Source organism: Oncorhynchus mykiss, chromosome 11 (genome assembly GCF_013265735.2).
Source record: "Oncorhynchus mykiss isolate Arlee chromosome 11, USDA_OmykA_1.1, whole genome shotgun sequence".
In the NCBI taxonomy this organism is placed as follows: Eukaryota; Metazoa; Chordata; class Actinopteri; order Salmoniformes; family Salmonidae; genus Oncorhynchus; species Oncorhynchus mykiss.
The window spans coordinates 67,532,768-67,554,493 of NC_048575.1; the positions used below are offsets into that span (position 1 = coordinate 67,532,768).

At 41.4% G+C, this 21,726-nt stretch overlaps 2 protein-coding genes across 11 annotated transcripts in view; both read right to left on the reverse strand.

The window, feature by feature from the left end:
- The window catches only part of LOC110536278 (lysyl oxidase homolog 2B), a 52,530-nt gene extending 50,941 nt beyond the window's left edge, over window positions 1–1,589 (reverse strand). Inside the window, exon 1 of the mRNA XM_021621975.2 lies at window positions 1,418–1,589. The gene's annotated coding sequence lies outside the window, so the exon portion shown is untranslated. The remainder of the gene's footprint in view (window positions 1–1,417) is intronic.
- Window positions 1,590–2,907: 1,318 nt separating this feature from the next.
- On the reverse strand, window positions 2,908–19,918 carry LOC110536279 (cytochrome b ascorbate-dependent protein 3). Of its 10 annotated transcripts, none has more exons than XR_005034724.1 (7): window positions 19,811–19,918; window positions 16,714–16,921; window positions 7,114–7,322; window positions 6,773–6,927; window positions 4,462–4,630; window positions 4,006–4,135; window positions 2,908–3,973 (listed from the first exon to the last, which is right to left on the reverse strand). XR_005034724.1 is itself a non-coding variant. In XM_021621979.2 (7 exons), exons 2-7 carry the CDS (start codon window positions 17,766–17,768, stop codon window positions 4,112–4,114), a joined length of 903 nt encoding a protein of 300 aa, XP_021477654.2. In that variant the 5' UTR covers window positions 17,769–17,781; window positions 19,224–19,392; the 3' UTR covers window positions 2,908–4,111. The 10 variants fall into 10 exon arrangements, 9 of the variants coding, with proteins under 9 accessions (XP_021477654.2, XP_021477653.2, XP_021477652.2 ...); XM_021621979.2 differs by lacking the exon at window positions 19,811–19,918 and adding exons at window positions 17,631–17,781; window positions 19,224–19,392 and having other exon boundaries at window positions 2,908–4,135; XM_021621978.2 differs by lacking the exon at window positions 19,811–19,918 and adding exons at window positions 17,631–17,781; window positions 19,210–19,392 and having other exon boundaries at window positions 2,908–4,135.
- Window positions 19,919–21,726: the final 1,808 nt, after the last annotated feature.

A 21,726-nucleotide genomic window follows, 5' to 3' on the forward strand; every position in this document is an offset into this window, starting at 1 on the left:
TCTGGGTCAAAGGGAGGAGGTTCCGGGGTCAATATGTCAGGTCAGAACAAAGAGTTAGAGCCTTCCTAATATCTTGCTCAGACCGTTAGACTGTTTAGAACGAACTGGATCATTCTAGATAGAAGAAGTCTGTTTTATCATGCATGGATGGCGATCGAATACTCTATAAATGCATTATACATATGCAGCTCATAGAAAGTGTTACCAAACCATCAACTTGAATAGTTATTTCACGGTTCCTTCTAGGTCAAGACAGTAAAGTAGAATAAAGTCAGAGAACTCCTGGCACATGCCATTTTTTTTTTTTTACAGGTAACTGCCAAAATAAAGGAAACACCAAAGTGTCTTGATATGGTGTTAGGCCACCACGAGCTGCCAGAACAGCTACAATGCTCCTTGGCATAGATTCTACAAGTGTCTGGAACTATTGGAGGGATGCGACACCATTCTTCCATGAGAAATTCCATAATTTGGGGTTTTAATGATGTGGAAAAAGCTGTCTCAGTCGTGTTCAATTGGGTTGAGATCTGATGACTAACACACACACAAGTCACACACACACACACACACACACACACACACTTTAAACCCTCTATGGTCCTTTGAGACCCCTCTTTCAAAGTTACTGAGATCTCTTCTTCTAGTCATGGTAGACAAAATAATGGGCAGCAATCCTTATATGTGACCCTATTAGCATGATAGAACTCAGAAACCACACCTGTGTGGAGCACCTGCTTTTAATATACTATGTATCCATTTACTCAAGTGTTTCCTTTATTTTAGCAATTACCTGTATATGACAGAGGAGCACATTCAGGTAATAATACACAATATAGCCATATAACATTCTCTGCAACCTAATTACATAGCTACTATAGACTATAGAGACTGAAAGCACTTATCGTGATTGGCAAGAGTGAGAAATCAGCTCGCAATCATGAAGTCCACAAAAGCAAAACACATTTATCTCCTCCTGTAGTCTACTGCATCTAAACTGTAGTTGAAAACAGTGTAGTGTGCACCCTACAGCGCACCCGGCACCAACATATCACAAACCCCACAACTATTCACACCTGGCATAATTTATTAGGATGACATCATCCTTGTTTTGGAACCATATAAAACAAACTGCGGTGAATTCCATCTCAGTAATATCCTACAATATTACAGGCAAATAGAAACTTCTATAAGAATTTGGTACAAGTAAGACATACCGTTCAAGCAGATCAACATGAAATCAAACTGCATTTGGTTATATGTAGTGTGGCATATAAGGATACAGCTTAAACACCTAATTTTACATGACAATCTCAAAGACCAAATGTCATACACATTTTTTTCCAATAATTTCCTTAAATAATTGTTGAATTAACCAACTTTTCAAGTTATTTCCAAATACTTTGAAAAAAATTCTCACCACAGACGATTTAAAAAAAATCCTCTTGATCCTTTATTGAAACCTATAGATGACTGTCTAATATCATGCCCAAGTCCCAAAATCGTCGCTTTACTCCCCAAAGATTGCTATGTGCCTTACGGATGTTTTACCCCGCTAAACTTTCACTCCCACATGCAATTTCAATGCCGCCTTCGACAAAATTACGCCTTGTGCAACTGCCCAGTAACGCCCCCTGCTGAAATGACCTCATCGATGGCCCGAGCGCTGAAATTGGAATAGCCTGAATTCCTATGGAGTTGGAGCGACACCGGGGACGCGATAGCATCGCAGAAGGGCAGCAAAAAATTATCCTAGGTCAATTAGGGTCCGGTGCAGCTCAACAACCATCTTGCTTTTGTGCCACATTGGTAATTTCGGCACACAGAACCAAAAAGCACACCCTTGTCATGAATTGAGTGTATGGTAACACTGTGACATTCAGAAAGCAAAGATCCACATACTTTTTTTTTGTGATCAAATGTTTATTTTGTAATAATAGTCAGCAAACATGAAAACATACAAACATGAATACATACAAAATTAAGCTACACCACCATCCCCCCATCCCAATCTCACCCCACCCAAGGACCAAATTAAATAACAGATCCACAAACTTTGTGTAACATTTTGCTCTTGTATAGCCTAGCCTACTATATCTAAAATGTCTTGTAGCCCGCAAAACACATATGTGCTATTGCGCACGACTATCAATTTAGTGTGATATTTGCTCTCTACACTGAATCCTTGATACTGCTGCCACCATGTGAAAAACATATAGCCCATTAATATTTTGGAATTTTTATTTAACAAGGTAAGTTGACCGAGAACACATTTTCATTTACAGCAACAACCTGGGGAGTAGTTACAGGGGAGAGGAGATGAATGAGCCAATTGTAAACTGGGGATGATTAGGTGACCATGATGGTATGTGGGCCAGATTGGGAATTTAGCCAGGACACCAGGGTTAACACCCCTACTCTTATGATATGTGCCATGGGATCTTTAGTGACCACAGACACCCATTTAACAACCCATCCGAAAGACAGCACCCTACACAGGGCAATGTCCCCAATCACTGCCCTGGGACATTGGTATATTTAAAATAAAAGAAATACCAAAAGGTGCCTCCTACTGGCCCTCCAACACCACTTCCAGCAGCATCTGGTCTCCCTTCCAGCAGCATCTGGTCTCCCTTCCTGGGACCAACCCTGCTTAGCTTCAGAAACAAGCCAGCAGTGGGATGCAGGGTGGTATGCTGCTGGCCATATAGGCCTAGCTGTAGCTTTCTCTACCCCATAAGAACACAACATATTGTTTGTGTGGCCAAACACTGAATGGTCAATATAAAGAATTGAAATGAGCATTGAACAGATTCCAAAATCCCAGACTGTAGCTTTAATGATGAGGCTACAGCCTAAATTGCATGCACAACAGGAATGGCAGTCACAAAGAACTGCTGAAATACCGTGTTATCTTTGAGTATATCATACTTTATTCATGATTTTATTCATAAAAAAGAAGGCAGCGATGTAAAATCTACTATTTAATACATTTATAAAACGTATATCTTGATGGGACACATACTATTGCTTACAACACTGTCATGACCAGGGCCAGCACTAGTCTTTTGGGGGCCCTAAGCAAGATTTGCTTGGGGGGAGCTCCACCTCGCAGCCAAAAGATTACCGTGGTCCCATCTTGACAGCGGAGAGAAACATTTTTAAGTTTGAAAGTAAATTTCATGCAATTCTACTCATTTTGCCATGGGACAGAGAGAAACATTTGCAGTGTACCAGCTGATTTTCAGCAATTTTACACATTTTGCCCTGACTTATGCCATGTTAAAGGGATTTTTTGGGATTTTGACACCGAGGCCCTTTATCGACTTCCCCAGAGTCAGATGAACTTCTTGACACCATTTTAATGTCTCTGTGTGCGGTTTAAAGGAAGTTGCTAACTAGCGCTATTGCAATGTCTAACTAGCATTGGCGCAATGACTGGAGGTCTATTGGTATCTGCTAGCATGCCAGCAGATAGCACAATAACTGGAAGTTTATGGGTAACGCTAGTTAGCATTGGCTTGCGAAACTACCTCTAGCCTGCCTCATACTGGACACAGAACCATAAAAATGGTATCCACAAGTTCATCTGACTATGGAGAAGTAGATAAAGGGCCTCATTGCCGAAATCTCGAAGTATCACTTCAATATGATATCTGAGTGTGAATGACTAACAAAATCAATGTAAGCGTCCTGGAGTTCATGGCCCCTTGGCATGTGCCCTGCGTGCCGAGTCAGTAATTTGGCCATGATTACTACAATGTTTAGATAGCTGGCTAGACTAACTTACCAATCAAAACAGTTTTAGCTGACATTGGCTAATTCAGTGACTGTCAGTGTCTGATATAAGAGAAAAACTGCTGATGCAATAACACATTTTAAAATTGTACCTAGTGTGTTTTACTATATTAACTCTCAACAGTAAGTTCAGACCCCAAAGTGGCCAGGGGCCCTTATGCCCAGGGTTGGCCCTGGTCCTAGGACATTCAACATCTCATTATCCAAAGTTGCTTAAGGCAACTTTGGACCCAGCAGGGGCAGATAACATTTCTGGATAGCTTGCGTAGTATGGTTAGCGGCTGAGAGCGGGTTTGAAGCCTCTTCATCTCTTCTATTAGCTGTCGTCTTGAAGCAGTGGCTGCATGTGGAAACATTAAAGTTTGTTAAAAACACAAAGGAGTTGAATATATCTGTGAATACACTTTCACCTAGTATGAATATAGCATTGAAGAAAAAAAAAGCATTTTCAGATGTCATTCAAATAATGAATTTGTTTTAGACCAAACAGGGTTTATAACAATTTCACAACAAAAAAAATAAAAACAGCTATGAAGATAATACAGCTCTATCTGCATACATAGTATGGGACAAATCTGTTCTGATTTTTACACATCATATTCAGTGCTGCACTCGGTCAGGACATCTGACTTGGCAACATTACATCAGAAGGTTTGTTGCACTCACACTGTAGCCCAGGTCTTCACTTCGAGGCTCTGGTCGCTGCCATTTCTGATTGGACAGAATCTTCAGGACGACCAATCCAAAGGCTACAATCAAGACTCCTAATGAGTTGGCGACCAATGCCTCAGGTGGCAGGTTGCCATATGGCACTGTTCCATTGGTGGTTCCTTTCCTGAAGAAAGAATCAACAACACTTTGTACACAGTTTGAATAATATTGTCCAACACAGGTTGATGTCCTTTTTGTCTTTAGCTATATTATGGAAATATGTGTATAAAGAGTACATTGTTTCCTACTCAATAAAAAAATATAAAATGTTTCCCAAATGGCAACCTATTCCCTAGTACAATATTTCTCAATCCTGTTCCTTGGGATTCAAAGGGGTGCACATGTTAGTTTTTTCCCTAGCACTAACATACAGTGCCTTTGGAAAGTATTCAGACCCGTTGACTTTTTCCACATTGGATTAAATTGTTTTTTCCCCTCACCAACCTACACACAATAAACCATAACGACAAAGCAAAAACAGGTTTTTAGATTTTTTTGCAATAGTGTATATATATATATATATAAAAGAAATGCAAATTTCACATTTACATAAGCCTTCAGACCCTTTACTCCAACCCGATTACAGCCTCGCGTCTTCTTTGGTATGATGCTACAAGCTTGGTACACCTATATTTGGGGAGTTTCTCCCATTCGTCTCTGCAGATCCTCTCAAGCTCTGTCAGGTTGGATGGGGAGCGACGCTGCACAGGTCTCTCCAGAGATGCTAGGTCTTGTTCAAATCTGGGCTCTGGCTGGGCTACTCAAGGACATTCAGAGACTTCCCCCGAAGCCACTCCTGCATTGTCTTGGCTGTGTGCTTAGGGTTGTTGTCCTGTTGGAAGATCAACCTTTTTCCCAGTCTGAGGTCCTGAGCGCTCTGGATCAGGATTTAATCAGGGATCTCTCTGTACTTTGCTCTGTTAAACTTTCCCTCAATCCTGACTAGTCTCCCAGTCTCTGAAAATTATCCCCACAGAATGATGATGCCACCACCATGCTTCACAGTAGGGACGGTGCCAGGTTTCCTCCAGAAGTGAAGCTTGGCATTCAGGCCAAAGAGTTGAATCTTGGTTTCATCAGACCAGAGAATCTTGTCTCTCATGGTCTGAGAGTCTTCAGGTGCCTTTTGGCAAACTCCAAGCGGGCTGTCATGTGCCTTTTACTGAAGAGTGGCTTCTGTCTGGCCACTCTACCATAAAGGCCTGATTGGTGGAGTGCTGCCGAGATGGCTGTCCTTCTGGAAGGCTCTCGCATCTCCACAGAGGAACTGTGGAGCTCTGTCAGAGTGACCATCGGGTTCTTGGTCACCAACCTGACCAAGGCTCTTCTCCACCAATTGCTCCGTTTGGCCTGGTGGCCAGTTCAAGGAAGAGTCTTGATGGTTCCAAACTTCTTCCATTTAAGAATGATGGAGGCCACTGTGTTCTTGGGGACCTTCAATGTTGAATACATTTTTTGGTACCCTTCCCCAGATCTGTGCCCCGACAAAATCCTGTCTTGGAGCTATACGGACACTTCCTTTGACCACATGGCTTGGTTTTTGCTCTGACATGAACTGTCAACTGTGGGTCCTTATATAGACAGGTGAGTGCCTTTCCAAATTATGTCCAATCAATTGAATTTAAAACAGCTGGACTCCAATAAAGTTATAGAAACATCTCAAGGATGATCAATGGAAACAGGATGCACCTAAGCTCAATTTCAAGTCTCATAGCAAAGGGTCTGAATAATTATGTAAATAAAGTATTTCAGTTTTTAATTTCTAATACATTTGTAAAACATTCTAAGAACCTGTTTTCTTCTTTGTGTGTAGAATAGAATAAGAATAAGTCTGTAAGGTAAAAAATGTGGAAAAAGTCAAGGGGTCTGAATACTTTCAGAATGCACTGTACATGATTGAAATCAAAGGCTTGAATGAAATGTTAGCACTTCCAAAAAACGTGAAACACTGCCCTAGTGTACTGCTTTTCACCTATGAGGCCTAGTCAAAAGTATTGCACTACACTCTTAGAAAAAAAGGAGCTATCTAGAACCTAAAAGGGTTCTTCGGCTGTCCCCATAGCATAACCCTTTTCAGTTCAAGGTAGAACCCTTTTGGATTCCATGTTCATTTCAACAGAGGGTTCTACATGGAACCCAACAGGGTTCTACGTGGAACCAAAAAGGGTTATCCTATGGGGACAACCGAAGAACCCTTTTCGAACCCTTTTTTCTAAGAGTGTATAGTGAATAGGGTGCTATTTGAGATGCAACCAATGTCTCTTACAGTGCAAAGAAGAGCTTCTCGTTGATCCCTGAAATGCAGGATACAATGCTGAGTATCAGTATGCAGCCTCCCATCCACACATGGGCAGGCTTAAGCAGCTTGCGGAATGACATGGGTGAGCAGGGTAGGAGGAAGCCAGCAAGGCCCATCACCCACTGAAAACAAAACATATGTCACCATCTCACAGCCATAGAAAGTGGCATTACGATTTTAACAATCGCCATACATGCCAAGTACGACATAATACGTTTAGGCCATTATATGGCGTAATATGAGCTGACAATTGTTTTTAAGACAATGCCGTTTTAATTTGTGTGCTGGCAGTGGCAGATATACTAAACCTGAGTGGTGAAGAGTGCTGTAGTGCAAATGCCAATCCAGCTGTGCAAGGAGTAGAGGTTGGGAGTGCTGTTGGTGTGGTGGAAGTCAAACACAGCACAGAGGCCAAGGATGGAGCAGAGCAGGGCCAGGAGCATGACACCAGCATGCAGCAGTTTCCAGGGCAGCTTATTCTGCCCCCATGTGAGGGGAATGCGGTACAACACCGCTCCTAGAGATAAGACAGGTAAAGACATAAAAATGTAAAAAGGTCACCACTCACTTTACTTGGATATCAGCTGCAATTGAAGCTTTGTTTTAATTGTCTTTCTCTCGTGTATACAGTACACCAGGGCTATTCAACTATATTCGTACAGGGGCCAGATCTAAAATTGCAGGGGGGCCAGACATTTTCCATAAGCGAATATTCTTTGGAAGAACTGTATAAACTGTATAAAAAAGCAACACACAAACACACCAATAAAGCACTTATCTTAAAATTGAATGTTGCTAAAGGTAATTATGAAAGAAGTGGAAGGCGCTCAACCAACTAAGTCGAGGTGCAACCAAAACATTTCATAATCATTGAAAAGGAAAAGCACAACTAGGGCTGTAGCGTCACGAAATTTCATCAGCCTGTGATTGTCAAGCAAATAACTGTGGGTATCATGGTAATTGACAGTTAATTAACAAACACATTTCACATCTCAGGGCTTCCAAATACAGCCTACAAGACATTTTTAAAAGTCTAATAAATCCATGTAATATAGCCTACACCTTCACAATAATTCCATTATTTATTTTAGACAGGTCTAAAGACGCATGATTTTAAGAAAATGTAGTCTATTTCAGAAGAAAAGAACAGCATACTCTGAGTTGTCCTTATGTTAGGTCCTGATGTGGCTATGCCAAATGGTTGTGGGCTACACTAGTTCATTTAGAAGACAAGATTTCCTTAAAATTCAGTTTCATTATCTTATAGTATGAAGAATACAATTGAACAAAGCTGAATAAAATATAAATATTTTCTCCAAACGATTTGAGGGAGTGCACACATGCGGCTATTCTGCGTTGAGCGGTTAACAAATATATACAGTGCCTTGCGAAAGTATTCGGCCCCCTTGAACTTTGCGACCTTTTGCCACATTTCAGGCTTCAAACATAAAGATATAAAACTGTATTTTTTTGTGAAGAATCAACAACAAGTGGGACACAATCATGAAGTGGAACGACATTTATTGGATATTTCAAACTTTTTTAACAAATCAAAAACTGAAAACTTGGGCGTGCAAAATTATTCAGCCCCTTTACTTTCAGTGCAGCAAACTCTCTCCAGAAGTTCAGTGAGGATCTCTGAATGATCCAATGTTGACCTAAATGACTAATGATGATAAATACAATCCACCTGTGTGTAATCAAGTCTCCGTATAAATGCACCTGCACTGTGATAGTCTCAGAGGTCCGTTAAAAGCGCAGAGAGCATCATGAAGAACAAGGAACACACCAGGCAGGTCCGAGATACTGTTGTGAAGAAGTTTAAAGCCGGATTTGGATACAAAAATATTTCCCAAGCTTTAAACATCCCAAGGAGCACTGTGCAAGCGATAATATTGAAATGGAAGGAGTATCAGACCACTGCAAATCTACCAAGACCTGGCCGTCCCTCTAAACTTTCAGCTCATACAAGGAGAAGACTGATCAGAGATGTAGCCAAGAGGCCCATGATCACTCTGGATGAACTGCAGAGATCTACAGCTGAGGTGGGAGACTCTGTCCATAGGACAACAATCAGTTGTATATTGCACACATCTGGCCTTTATGGAAGAGTGGCAAGAAGAAAGCCATTTCTTAAAGATATCCATAAAAAGTGTTGTTTAAAGTTTGCCACAAGCCACCTGGGAGACACACCAAACATGTGGAAGAAGGTGCTCTGGTCAGATGAAACCAAAATTGAACTTTTTGGCAACAATGCAAATTGTTATGTTTGGCGTAAAAGCAACACCCTGAACACACCATCCCCACTGTCAAACATGGTGGTGTCAGCATCATGGTTTGGGCCTGCTTTTCTTCAGCAGGGACAGGGAAGATGGTTAAAATTGATGGGAAGATGGATGGAGCCAAATACAGGACCATTCTGGAAGAACCTGATGGAGTCTGCAAAAGACCTGAGACTAGGACGGAGATTTGTCTTCCAACAAGACAATGATCCAAAACATAAAGCAAAATCTACAATGGAATGGTTCAAAAATAAACATATCCAGGTGTTAGAATGGCCAAGTCAAAGTCCAGACCTGAATCCAATCGAGAATCTGTGGAAAGAACTGAAAACTGCTGTTCACAAATGCTCTCCATCCAACCTCACTGAGCTCGAGCTGTTTTGCAAGGAGGAATGGGAAAAAATGTCAGTCTCTCAATGTGCAAAACTGATAGAGACATACCCCAAGCGACTTACAGCTGTAATCGCAGCAAAAGGTGGCGCTACAAAGTATTAACTTTAGGGGGCTGAATAATTTTGCACGCCCAATTTTTCAGTTTTTGATTTGTTAAAAAAGTTTGAAATATCCAATAAATGTCGTTCCACTTCATGATTGTGTCCCACTTGTTGTTGATTCTTCACAAAAAAATACAGTTTTATATCTTTATGTTTGAAGCCTGAAATGTGGCAAAATGTCGCAAAGTTCAAGGGGGCCGAATACTTTCGCAAGGCACTGTAGGTACCCCTTATATGCTACATTTAGAGTTATTAATGTAACTTTACTTGTTCTACAGACGTTGGGCTATATGTTTAGATGTTTTTATTCATTGTAAGGCTGCACGATGAGACGCTAATGATGATTTGAAAAAAGTAACTTGAAAGGCATAAGCTCTTTTTTGCGCAGGCTGTACACACTCCAATAGTCTCTCATTCACAATTTGACAAGCACTTGATAATGCATCGAATTTCATGGCGGCATCCCCTTTCTGGCCGTAATGCACTCTAAAAAAATCCATGACTTTTGCGGCCTGGAGTGCGGAGTTGTGCCCTTCGCAATTCGAAGTGTCTCTCACTCACATGGCTCTCCATCACGTGATCGGGTCTTCACAAGCTACAAGTCAGACACCTCCGGGATGCAACTGCGCAAATTCCTTATCCAATTCCGAGGTGCATATTGAAAGATATTGGAAGAAATGTCCACATTTACTTTTCGTCAGCCAACAAGAGGAGTAGGCCTAACGAACAGCAAAAGCACAAGCCTATGTTAATCTACTATCCCCCATCGTAGAGAAGTCGACCTATTTATTATATTATGTGCGAGAAATAAATATTCCAAACATAGTCTGGGACAGTGGTGGAATGAGATGGATCCCAAATGAATACAACAACTAGCATAAAAAAAAAACGTTTTATGCCATGTGGCTGACGCAACAGATCAGAACGTTTAGCTTAAAATGTTGATAAACTATTAGGTTATTTCTTCACAATATAAGCGCAGCAATAAGCACAAGGTAGTAGGCTATAAGTGCGAATGTTTCATTAGTGGAAAAAAACATTATCAAAAGTGACCGCAAATATAATTATGCATGTAATGCCTGCATTATAAAGGTCATTTTTACGCTGAAAATTGTCTTCCTCAAACTTGAAACTGACGCTGGAGGAGATGGCTGCCGTTTTACTGTCTCCTAACCAATTGTGCTATTGTGTGTGTTTTTTCGCGTTATTTGTAACTTATTTTGTACATACTGTTTCTGCCACTGTCTCTTATGACTGAAAAGAGCTTCAAGATATCAGGACAGCGATTACTCACCTCATACTGGAGGAACATTTTTTTAATGAGTCGAATGCGAAGGATTTACTTCAGACACCCAAACAAGGCCCTCATCCCCATCATTCGCAGGAGAAAGAGACAGAGATATCGGGACATAGGTTGGGGTGCCTTGTATGGATCCTACGGCAATTGGATAATCTGCCTTTACCATCAGTCCTATTAGCCAACGTACAATCATTGGATAACAAAATAGATGAACTAGGATCACATATGCAGTGGCAAGAAAAAGTATGTGAACCCTTTGGAATTACCTGGATGTCTGCATAAATTTGACATACAATTTGATCTGATCTTCATCTAAGTCACAACAATAGACAAACATAGTGTGCTTAAACTAATAACACACAAATTATTGTATTTTTCTTGTCTATATTGTATGCATTGTTTAAACATTCACAGTGTAGGTTGGAAAAAGTATGTGAACACCTAGGCTAATGACTTCTCCAAAAGCTAATTGGAATCAGGAGTCAACTAACCTGGAGTCGAATCAATGAGACGAGATTGGAGATTTTGGTTAGAGCTGCCCTACCCCCCAAAAAAGACTCACACAATTTGAGTTTGCTATTCACAAGAAGCATTGCGTGATGTGAACCATGCCTCGAACAAAAGACATCTCAGAAGACCTAATATTAAAAATTGCTGCCTTGCATAAAGCTGTAAAGGGTTACAAAAGTATCTCTAAAAGTCAGTCCACAGGAGAAATTTCAGCCCTGTTGCTACTGTCCCTAGGAGAGGCCGTCCTGCAAAGATGACTACAAGAGCACAGCGCACAATGCTCAATGTGGTTAAGAAGAATCCTAGAGTGTCAGCTAAAGACTTACAGAAATCTCTGGAACATGCTAACATCTCTGTTGACGAGTCTACAATTCTGCTTACAAGCCAATTTAAAGCTGTAAGCACCAGAGACTAAGGTCAATAAAGAAGTGGTCGGATGACGTAGATACTAAGATACAAGACTGTTTTGTAAGCACAGACTGGAATATGTTCTGGGATTCTTCCAGTGGCATTGAGGAGTACACCACATCAGTCACTGGCTTCATCAATAACCGCATCGATGACATCATCCCCACAGTGACTGTACGTACATACCCCAACCAAAAGCCATGGATTACAGGCAACATTCGCACTGAGCTAAAGGGTAGAGCTGCCGCTTTCAAGGAGTGGGACTCCGACGAACTGTCAAACAGGCAAAGTGTCAATACAGGATTAAGATTGAATCGTGTTACACCGGCTCTGACGCACATTGGATGTGGCAGGGCTGGCAAACTATTACAGACTACAAAGGGAAGCACAGCTGCGAGCTGCCCAGTGACACAAGCCTACCAGACGAGCTAAATTACTTCTATGCGCGCTTCGAGGAGAGCTACACTGAAACATGCATGAGAGCATCAGCTGTTCCGGACAACTGTGTGATCACACTCTCCGTAGCCGACGTGAGTAATACCTTTAAACAGGTGAACATTCACAAGGCAGCAGGGCCAGACGGATTACTAGGATGTGTACTCCGAGCATGCGCTGACCAACTGGCAAGTGTCTTCACTGACATTTTCAATCTCTTCTTGACTGAGTCTGTAATACCAACATATTTCAAGCAGACCACCATAGTCCCTGTGCCCAAGAACACTAAGGTAACATGCCTACATGACTACCGACCCGTAGCGCTCACGTCTGTAACCATGAAGTGCTTTGAAAGGCTGGTCATGGCTCATATCAACACCATTATCCCAGAAACCATAGATCCACTCCAATTTGCATCCCGCCTCAACAGATCCACAGATGATGCAATCTCTATTGCACTCCACACTGCCCGTTCCCACCTGGACAAAAGGAACACCTATGTGAGAATGCTATTCATTGACTACAGCTCAGCGTTAACACCATAGTGCCCTCAAAGCTCATCACTAAGCTCACAACAGCTTGATTACCGACCACGATGAGACAGCCTATAGGGAGATCAGAGACCTGGCCGTGTAGTGCCAGGATAACAACCTCTTCCTCAATATGATCAGGACAAAGGAGGTGATTGTGGACTACAGGAAAAGGAGGACCGAGCACACCCCCATTCTCATCGACGGGGCTGTAGTGGAGCAAGTTGAGAGCTTCAATTTCCTTGGCGTCCACATCACCAACAAACTATCATGGTACAAACACACCAAGACAGTTGTGAAGAGGGCACGACGAAGACTATTCAATCTCAGGAGTCTGAAAAGATTTAGCATTGGTCCTCAGATCCTCAAAAAGTTCTACAGCTGCACCATCGAGAGCATCCTGACTGGTTGTACCACTGCCTGGAATGGCAACTGCTCGGCCTCCGACCGCAAGGCACTACAGAGGGTAGTGCATACGGCCCAGTACATCGCTGGGTCCAAGCTTCCCGCCATCCAGGACCTCTATACCAGGCGGTGTCAGAGGAAGGCCCTAAAAATTGTCAAAGACTCCAGCCACCCTAGTCATAGACCGTTCTCTCTGCTACCGCATGGCAAGCGGTACCGGAGCGCCAAGTCTAGGTCCAAAAGGCTTCTAAACAGCTTCTACCTCCAAGCCATAAGACTCCTGAACAGGTAATCAAATGGCTACCCTGACTATTTGCATTGCCCCCCCACACTGCTGCTACTCTCTGTTTATTATCTATGCATAGTCACTAACTCTACCGACATGTACATTTGACCTCAATTACCTCTACTAACTTGTGCCCCCGTACATTGACTCTGTACCAGTACCCTGTGTATATAGCCTCGCTAATGTTATTTTACTGCTGCTCTTTAATTATTTGTTATTTTACATTTTTTATTTAATACTTATTTTTCTTAAAACTGCATTGTTGGTTAAGGGCTTGTAAGTAAGCATTTCACTGTAAGGTCTATTTGCCGCATGTGACAAATAAATACAAATTGATTTATAGTGGAGTGGTAACGCGCGTGCTAGCAGTTGCTCCCGACGCCACTTGGGTACACTGCAGCATACACCGAGAGGCTCTTGCTACCAAGGGAAAGTCTGACAGCTTGAAAGACGTTTTGGACACTACAGTGAAAATGGTTGACCTTGTTCAAGCAAGGCCCCTGAACTCTCGTGTATTTTCTGCACTATGCAATGACATGGGCGGCGACCATGTAACGCTTTTACAACATACAGAAGTGCGCTAGTTATCAAGAGGCAAAGTATTGACACATTGTTTTTAATTGAAAGACGAGCTTCAAATTTTGACCACCGCTTGTATGATGACGAGTTTCTCACACAACTGGCCTATCTGGGTGATGTTTTTTCTCACCTGAATGATCTGAATCTAGGATTACAGGGACTCTCCACAACTATATTCGATGTGCGGGACAAAATTGAGGCTATGATTAAGAAGTTGGAGCTTTTCTCTGTCTGCATTAACAAGGACAACACACAGGTATTTCCATCATTGTATGATTTTTTGTGTGCAAATGAACTCAAGCTTATGGACAATGTCAAATGTGATATAGCGAAGCACCTGAGTGAGTTGGGTGCACTATTACGCAGGTACTTTCCCTAAACTGATGACACCAACAACTGGATTCGTTATCCCTTTCATGCCCTGCCTCCAGTCAACTAACCGCTATCTGAACTAGAGAGCCTCATCGAAATTGCAACAAGAGGTTCTGTGAAAATGTAATATAATCAGAAGCCACTTCCAGATTTCTGTATCCTGCCTTGGCAAATCGCGCTGTTAAAACACTGATGCCCTTTGCAACCACGTACCTATGTGAGAGTGGATTGTCGGCCATCACTAGCATGAAAACTACATACAAGCACAGACTGTGTGTGGAAAATGATTTAAAACAGACTCTCCCCAATACAACCCAACATTGCAGAGTTATGTGAATCCTTTCAAGCACACCCTTCTCATTAACCTGTGGCGAGTTATTCACAATTTTCGATGAACAAATAAGGTTTTATATGTAATGGTTAAATAAAGAGTAAAATTATTTATTATTATTATATTATTATTTGTCACTTCCCACGACCCAGGTTGTGACAAAAACTCACACTCAATCTTATGTTTAATAAATGTATCATATAGTGTGTGTGTGGCAGGCTTACAATGACTGCAAAAAACAACATTTGAGAGTGCGCTGACCCTAGTGCTAGAGGGGGTGCACAGCTGGAGGTTGAATGTTTGAAGGGGTACAGGACTATAAAATGTTTGGGAACCACTGGGCTAGGCTACATGAGGTGGCGACTATGATTAGAAAATGTTGGAAAAAAAGGCTTTGTTTCTTATGCCGGGTATCATTCACAAGTGATAATATATAATTCACCAGTGATAGGCTAATATTGTTACCCATCAGACTATTCTTGATTTCATCTTGTCTTTACATACACTAAGTAATATATGTGTGACATTTGTTTTGATTTAGAATGGACCATTATCATGCACCTGTATCGAAAAATACATGTAATCTAAGCACTTAAATTGCGAATGGAGGATGCTTTTCCCCATGATCTATTTTCATGCCAGCCAGGTAAGCTATACTCCTGTTGTAAAGAGAAGCAATGTGCTTAATATTAGGAAAGTTTAGAAATAAATATAGTAGGCCTAGTCTATAGAAAGCAGATGGTATCCTCGTCTTTTTATTTACGGCCATCACTCTATAGAAATGTTGCGCAACATGAGCTCATGGGCTCTCATGAAGTGTTTGATGGGATTTTGATTAGAGGGACAATAGAGTGCTGAGTACCAGACCGTTAGCAAGTTTGGTAGGCTACTAATGACCAGCAGCAGCATTAGAGCTTGGAGAAGCCTAATAACCATGTCTAAATGGTCATGTGGAATTTGACTACCTTCATGACTCGTGACCGCCAGTGTGGCGGTAATACGGTGACCGCAACAGCCCTAGGCACAATGCTCGCGCTCACCATTTTTTTAAACAACTATTAAAAGTAATTAGGTCATTTTAAAATGATCTGAAAACTATGCATCTCAATAAATAACACAAGGATGTGTCAAATCAGGTAATGCCAAATTCCAGTCTGAAGGAAGTATGCTTTGAATTAATTTCCCCCAGTCATTAGATGTTTTTTTGTCACTCTCCCTTCTAATGATTCCTTGTGAGCATCAGAGAGGGAAACAGAAGGCACGTATTTGTTCCTGAGAGTTGTAGCTTTTAGAAATGGGGTCATATTGTGTAGATTAAACTGTTCAAACGCTTGAGCCAAATTCATATGAAGAAAACATTATCCATATAGGCGCTAGACTGCAAAAAAATCACATTTTGGCACTGAATGTCAGATTTTGGCAAGGATTTTTTTGCAAATCTTTTATTAATGTTCAGAATTGATCAAAGGGCCAGTCTAAATGAATAAACGGCCCGGATCTGGCCCGCGGGCCTCCAGTTGAATATCCCTGCAGTACACTGTCAACGTGGTTAAGTTCTTGACATGCCTACGGTGCCAGGGAAAGACGAGAAGGGAGCAGCGAAGGAAGTTAAGGTGACTTTATTTAGTTTTCTATATGCCGAAACACCAGCACAGAACATCTTCATATCCTACATAACATTATATATCCAAACATGAATCATTCATTGCGATTGAAATGCTTTCAGTTCTTATTTCCAATTCATGTCTGAGACACATTCATCTGCATCAACAAGGGAATGTGAAACCACTTGATTGTAGTTTCACTACAACTGACTAAGCCACTCACCTACATAACAAACCCCCATACATAACACAAACTATCCAAACCTGAGACAGTCATTGTAATTAAAAAAACATCAAGTTCTCATTTCAAAGGCTGAGACACATCTGCCTGCACCAAAGACTGGAAGTAAAAGCACTTTCTGAGCCACTCACCATTGCCGTAGAGCACGACCAGACCTGTGACCATCAGGACAGGGTGCCAGTTAAACTGAAGAGCCGAGCCATCCCAGGCAAAGCCACCACGCCACTGGGAGTTCCAGATGGACACAAACACCACACAGGCGATCCCCAGGCACAGGCACAGCAGGTAGCAGAAGTAGAAAGACACAATGGATCTCATCCTGGTAGAACAATCTGCAAGCTAGTTTGAGAACACAAGAAAAAAATGGAAAGAAAGTTATTTAATGGAATTGCATGGTTACATAAGTCTGGACATTTTCAGAGTAGGAATAAACCTCCACTCAGAGGTGTGAAGCAGGTCAAATGGACAATAATAAAAGCCTAGGCTATACAGTAAAAACATACGTACAGTTTGTCCTCACTATCTTGTCTCACCGTCAACACAAAATGAGCAAGATAAGACAACTAAAGTGTGATTCAGTTTCTGTTCTACTTCTGTGTCTAGTGGCTTGAAAAATCCCTAAATGGTTTCTGACCAAAATCAGTTGGGTCTAAATACCTTAATGTGGCTCCTACGTATGATGCTGCATTCATAACCAAGTGGGGTGGTGGTAATTACCAGTTGTGAAGTCGTAAATATGAGTTGGAGGCATTCACATGCTTTGAAATCATTGAGAAAAGTCGATTGGCCAATGGCAAAAAAGCTGTGTCAACATTAAGTAAGAGTACAGCTATCATGCAAGCAAATAAATTATAGTGTTCAAAAAAACATTAATAGATTGTTATAAATAATGCTTTTGTTGTTGCATTTAACAGCCAGAAATACAGTTGAAGGCCATTTTCTTAATATGTGACAGAGTTGGAGGACCGTTCAACTGGATTCTTCCCAGTTGTATGTGGTAAATACCACCTTCCTACTTGGTTATGAACGCAGCATTATGGCTACTCACAATGGCCCTTGATTTCAGTTCCTTTTTCATTGTGTCAACTGCTAACTCGCTTCCACATTCCATTGTCTCATTCCACTGGCTTAGGGGTAAGCACTCAGATGGGGTTGAACAGGTGTTAGGTGGGGTATAGTCATGCATGTGGTCAGGTGCCCTACATGAAAATAGTAAGGTATCACAAACAGACTTAGGTAGACATCGCATCATTGTATCTGTCCCATTGTGGTGTCTGTGAGAGCACAGGCAGCGTCATTTAGGCCATCTGCATTTTGAAATAATAAATGTTCTTCTTCTAATACTTCTATAAATTGGCAACAAGGGCCTGGGTTCCGGCCTAGAAGCACGGTTTCGACTACTCATACAGTTTTGCTTCGATACGGCAGTTTAACCAACGCCCGGCCCAGAAAGACAATTTGCATAGACAGCAACATAGAGAAGTCATATTTGAAAATTCCTAATCAGAAACTTTGGTCATCACCTTTGTGCACAAAACTTCCAATGAATTATTAAAATAATCGTCGCTGAGGCCTATTTTTTTCCCCATCACACACATCCGAACATATTAACATTTTATATTCATCCAATGTCTGCCATGTTTTTGGATGACGTCGTTTCTGCTCTCTGTGCATACTGAGTGCTAGTGCATATGTGAACCGGATGCAACCCAGATATAGACAGTCCATGAACGGACCGAGGTATAATTCATTATCATGAGTAGATTAACTTGAAAACAACGGTCGAACATATTGGACACAATCTCCAGTTCTTATTATATATCAGTGGTTGGCAAACAAACTGAAAAATTGCACACTTTGAACAGGTATAAAGTCAAGGTTGGTGATTTACTGCCACCTGCAGTTATGGAATGTTTCCACATGCATATAATTCATTATCTGATCCATCCTGATGACATCTTCTGATCCTTTCTTAACCCATAGGAAATCCCACCCAGTTGATTACAACAAAATGGTAAAAGTCCTCAATGCTGCTGCCCATGCTAACACAAGCTTTAGGGCACTAGAGTCCTTCATCTATCTCTATGGCATCACATCCATGATGCTTTGTGGGTAAATTGTGACGACTGACCTATAAATAATAAGTAGGCCTTGCTAGTTATTTATGATACAAGGTTATTTGAAAATCAGTTATTCAGCAGTTGCATGCACTGTCGAACAAGCCCAGTTTCTATCCAAAATGGAACCACTTTTGACGAGAGACCGTACTTCCATTGAGTATGGATTATGTCTAAACAAAACTAAGGGCTTTTTAACCCTGGGGATATCAAACAGGTCTCACAAGAAAAATACTAGCCAGCTATGCACCGTCACCCTGAGATTGCCTACCTTAGAATACAGCGAGAATATTGTATGCAACACATCCAGAAGCCACATATGATATAAAACACCCACACATATCGGTAAAAACTAAAAACGGGAAATATTCCTTGGAAAAAAATTGTCAAAGACACATGCCACAAACTGAACAAAAATACATCCTAGCTAGCTAACAAAGATGTTGTTGATTGACCCGAGTTCATGAGTACACATAACGTTAGCTATAGTAAGTTTTCTTTAAGTTTTACCTAGCTCTTCCTACCTATCTTAAGATTCTTCCATATCAGCTTAGATCGAGATAATTAAATACTAACTATAATCATTGCCAAATGTTGTAAAGTTTAGAAATACATTATATTCAATCAGCACAAAAACGGCTGCTGGTGTTTATTACAAGTCACATTTCCTTATTGACCTCGCAAGGCATGATGGGAAATGTATTATAGGCTACAAACGATAAACTGTGTGCACGAACTGCCATAGTAGCCAACAACAACAGTGCCGTGTTGCATTGAACCTTTCTGTTGAAAATCTCTCTGTTGCTTGTATTATTGTAGTAGAGTTAAAACGGTTATTCCATCAAACTTCAAATTATTAGAATAGTACACAACGCAGAACAGATCAACCAGGTTGAGGGTCATGGCCAAAGCCCACCAACAGGAATATTCCAAGTTCAGACAGAAGGGGGGAGTCAGATCGCTATGATCGCCAGGAACTTTACTTTTGGTCTCTATTTTTAATTGTTGCGCTACTGGTGATGCCTGTTGATGTTAGGTAGGCAGCTACAGTAGCTGAATGATGTTAACATCTTCGGGTTTTATTTCTCTAAATGTATTAAATGTCACCTACTAACACCCTGGTACACCCGTAGCTCCCGTTCTCCTCAGTCCAAGAAAACACAGAGAAACATGTGTTGCAAATTACTCCTTTGTAGAAGTCCATAACGTGAAATAAATAAAACATCCCAAGGTTAATGCTGTAGATATTGTTTAAAGGGTGTTTGAGACTATTGAAACACGTAACTTTCAGAGTTTTACTGTTATTAATATAGTTTACAGAGTGCGAAAATTGTTCTAGCATGCCTTTCTGTGATGCAGACGGTTAGCTGAGCTGGTGATGGTGTTGCATTATTTATTTATTTTTTAATTTCACCTTTATTTAACCAGGTAAGGCAAGTTGAGAACAAGTTATCATTTACAATTGCGACTTGGTCAAGATAAAGCAAAGCAGTTCGACACGAACAACAACACAGAGTTACACATTGAGTAAAACAAACATACAGTCAATAATACAGTAGGAAAATGAGTCTATATACAATGTGAGCAAATGAGGTGAGATAATGGAGGTAAAGAAGGCCATGGTGGCGAAGTAAATACAATATAACAAGTACAAAATAAAAATAGACACTGGAATGTTAGCTTTGCAGTGGAAGAATGTGCAAAGTAGAGATAGAAATAATGGGGGTGCAAATGAGCAAAATAAATAAATAGAGTAGGGGGAGGGGTAGTTGTTTGGGCTAAATTATAGATGGGCTATGTACAGGTGCAGTAATCTGTGAGCTGCTCTGACAGCTGTTGCTTAAAGCTTGTAAGGGTTTCCAGTTTCAGAGATTTTTGCAGTTCGTTCCAGTCAATGGCAGCAGAGAACTGGAAGGCGAGGCGGCCAAAGTAAGAATTGGTTTTGGGGGTGACCAGAGAGATATACCTGCTGGAGCGCATGCTACAGGTGGGTGCTGCTATGGTGACCAGCGAGGTGAGATAAGGGGGGACTTTACCTAGCAGGGTCTTATAGATGACCTGGAGCCAGTGGGTTTGGCGACGAGTATGAAGCGAGGGCCAGCCAACGAGAGCGTACAGGTCGCAGTGGTGGGTAGTATATGGGGCTTTGGTGACAAAACGGATGGCACTGTGCATCCAATTTATTGAGTAGGGTATTGGAGGCTATTTTGTAAATGACATCGCCAAAGTCGAGGATTGGTAGGATGGTCAGTTTTACAAGGGTATGTTTGGCAGCATGAGTGAAGGATGCTTTGTTGCGAAATAGGAAGCCAATTCTAGATTTAACTTTGGATTGGAGATGTTTGACGTGAGTCTGGAGGGAGAGTTTACAGTCAAACCAGACACCTAGGTATTTGTAGTTGTCCACATATTCTAAGACAGAACTGTCCAGAGTAGTGATATTGGACGGGCGGGCAGGTGCAGGCAGCGATCGGTTGAAGAGCATGCATTTAGTTTTACTTGTATTTAAGAGTAATTGGAGGCCACGGAAGGAGAGTTGTATACAAAATGGTGTCGTCTGCGTAGAGGTGGATCAGAGACTCACCAGCGGCAAGAGCGACATCATTGATGTATACAGAGAAGAGAGTCTGTCCAAGAATTGAACCGTGTGGTACCGCCATAGAGACTGCCAGAGGCCCGGACAACAGGCCCTCTGATTTGACACACTGAACTCTATCAGAGAAATAGTTGGTGAACCAGGCGAGGCAATCATTTGAGAAACCAAGGCTATGGCGTCTGCCTAACCCGCATGGAACTTTAGATACACTTCTCCTTAATGCAACCGCTGTGTCAGATTTCAAAAAAACTTTGCTGACAAAGCATAATCTGAGTACGGCGCTCAGAGCCCAAACCAACCAAAATAAATATCCGCCATGTTGCGCAGTCAACGTTAGTCAAAAATAGCATTATAAATATTAACTTACCTTTGATGATCTTCATCAGAATGCACTCCCAGGAATCGCAGTTCCACATTAAATGTTTGTTTTG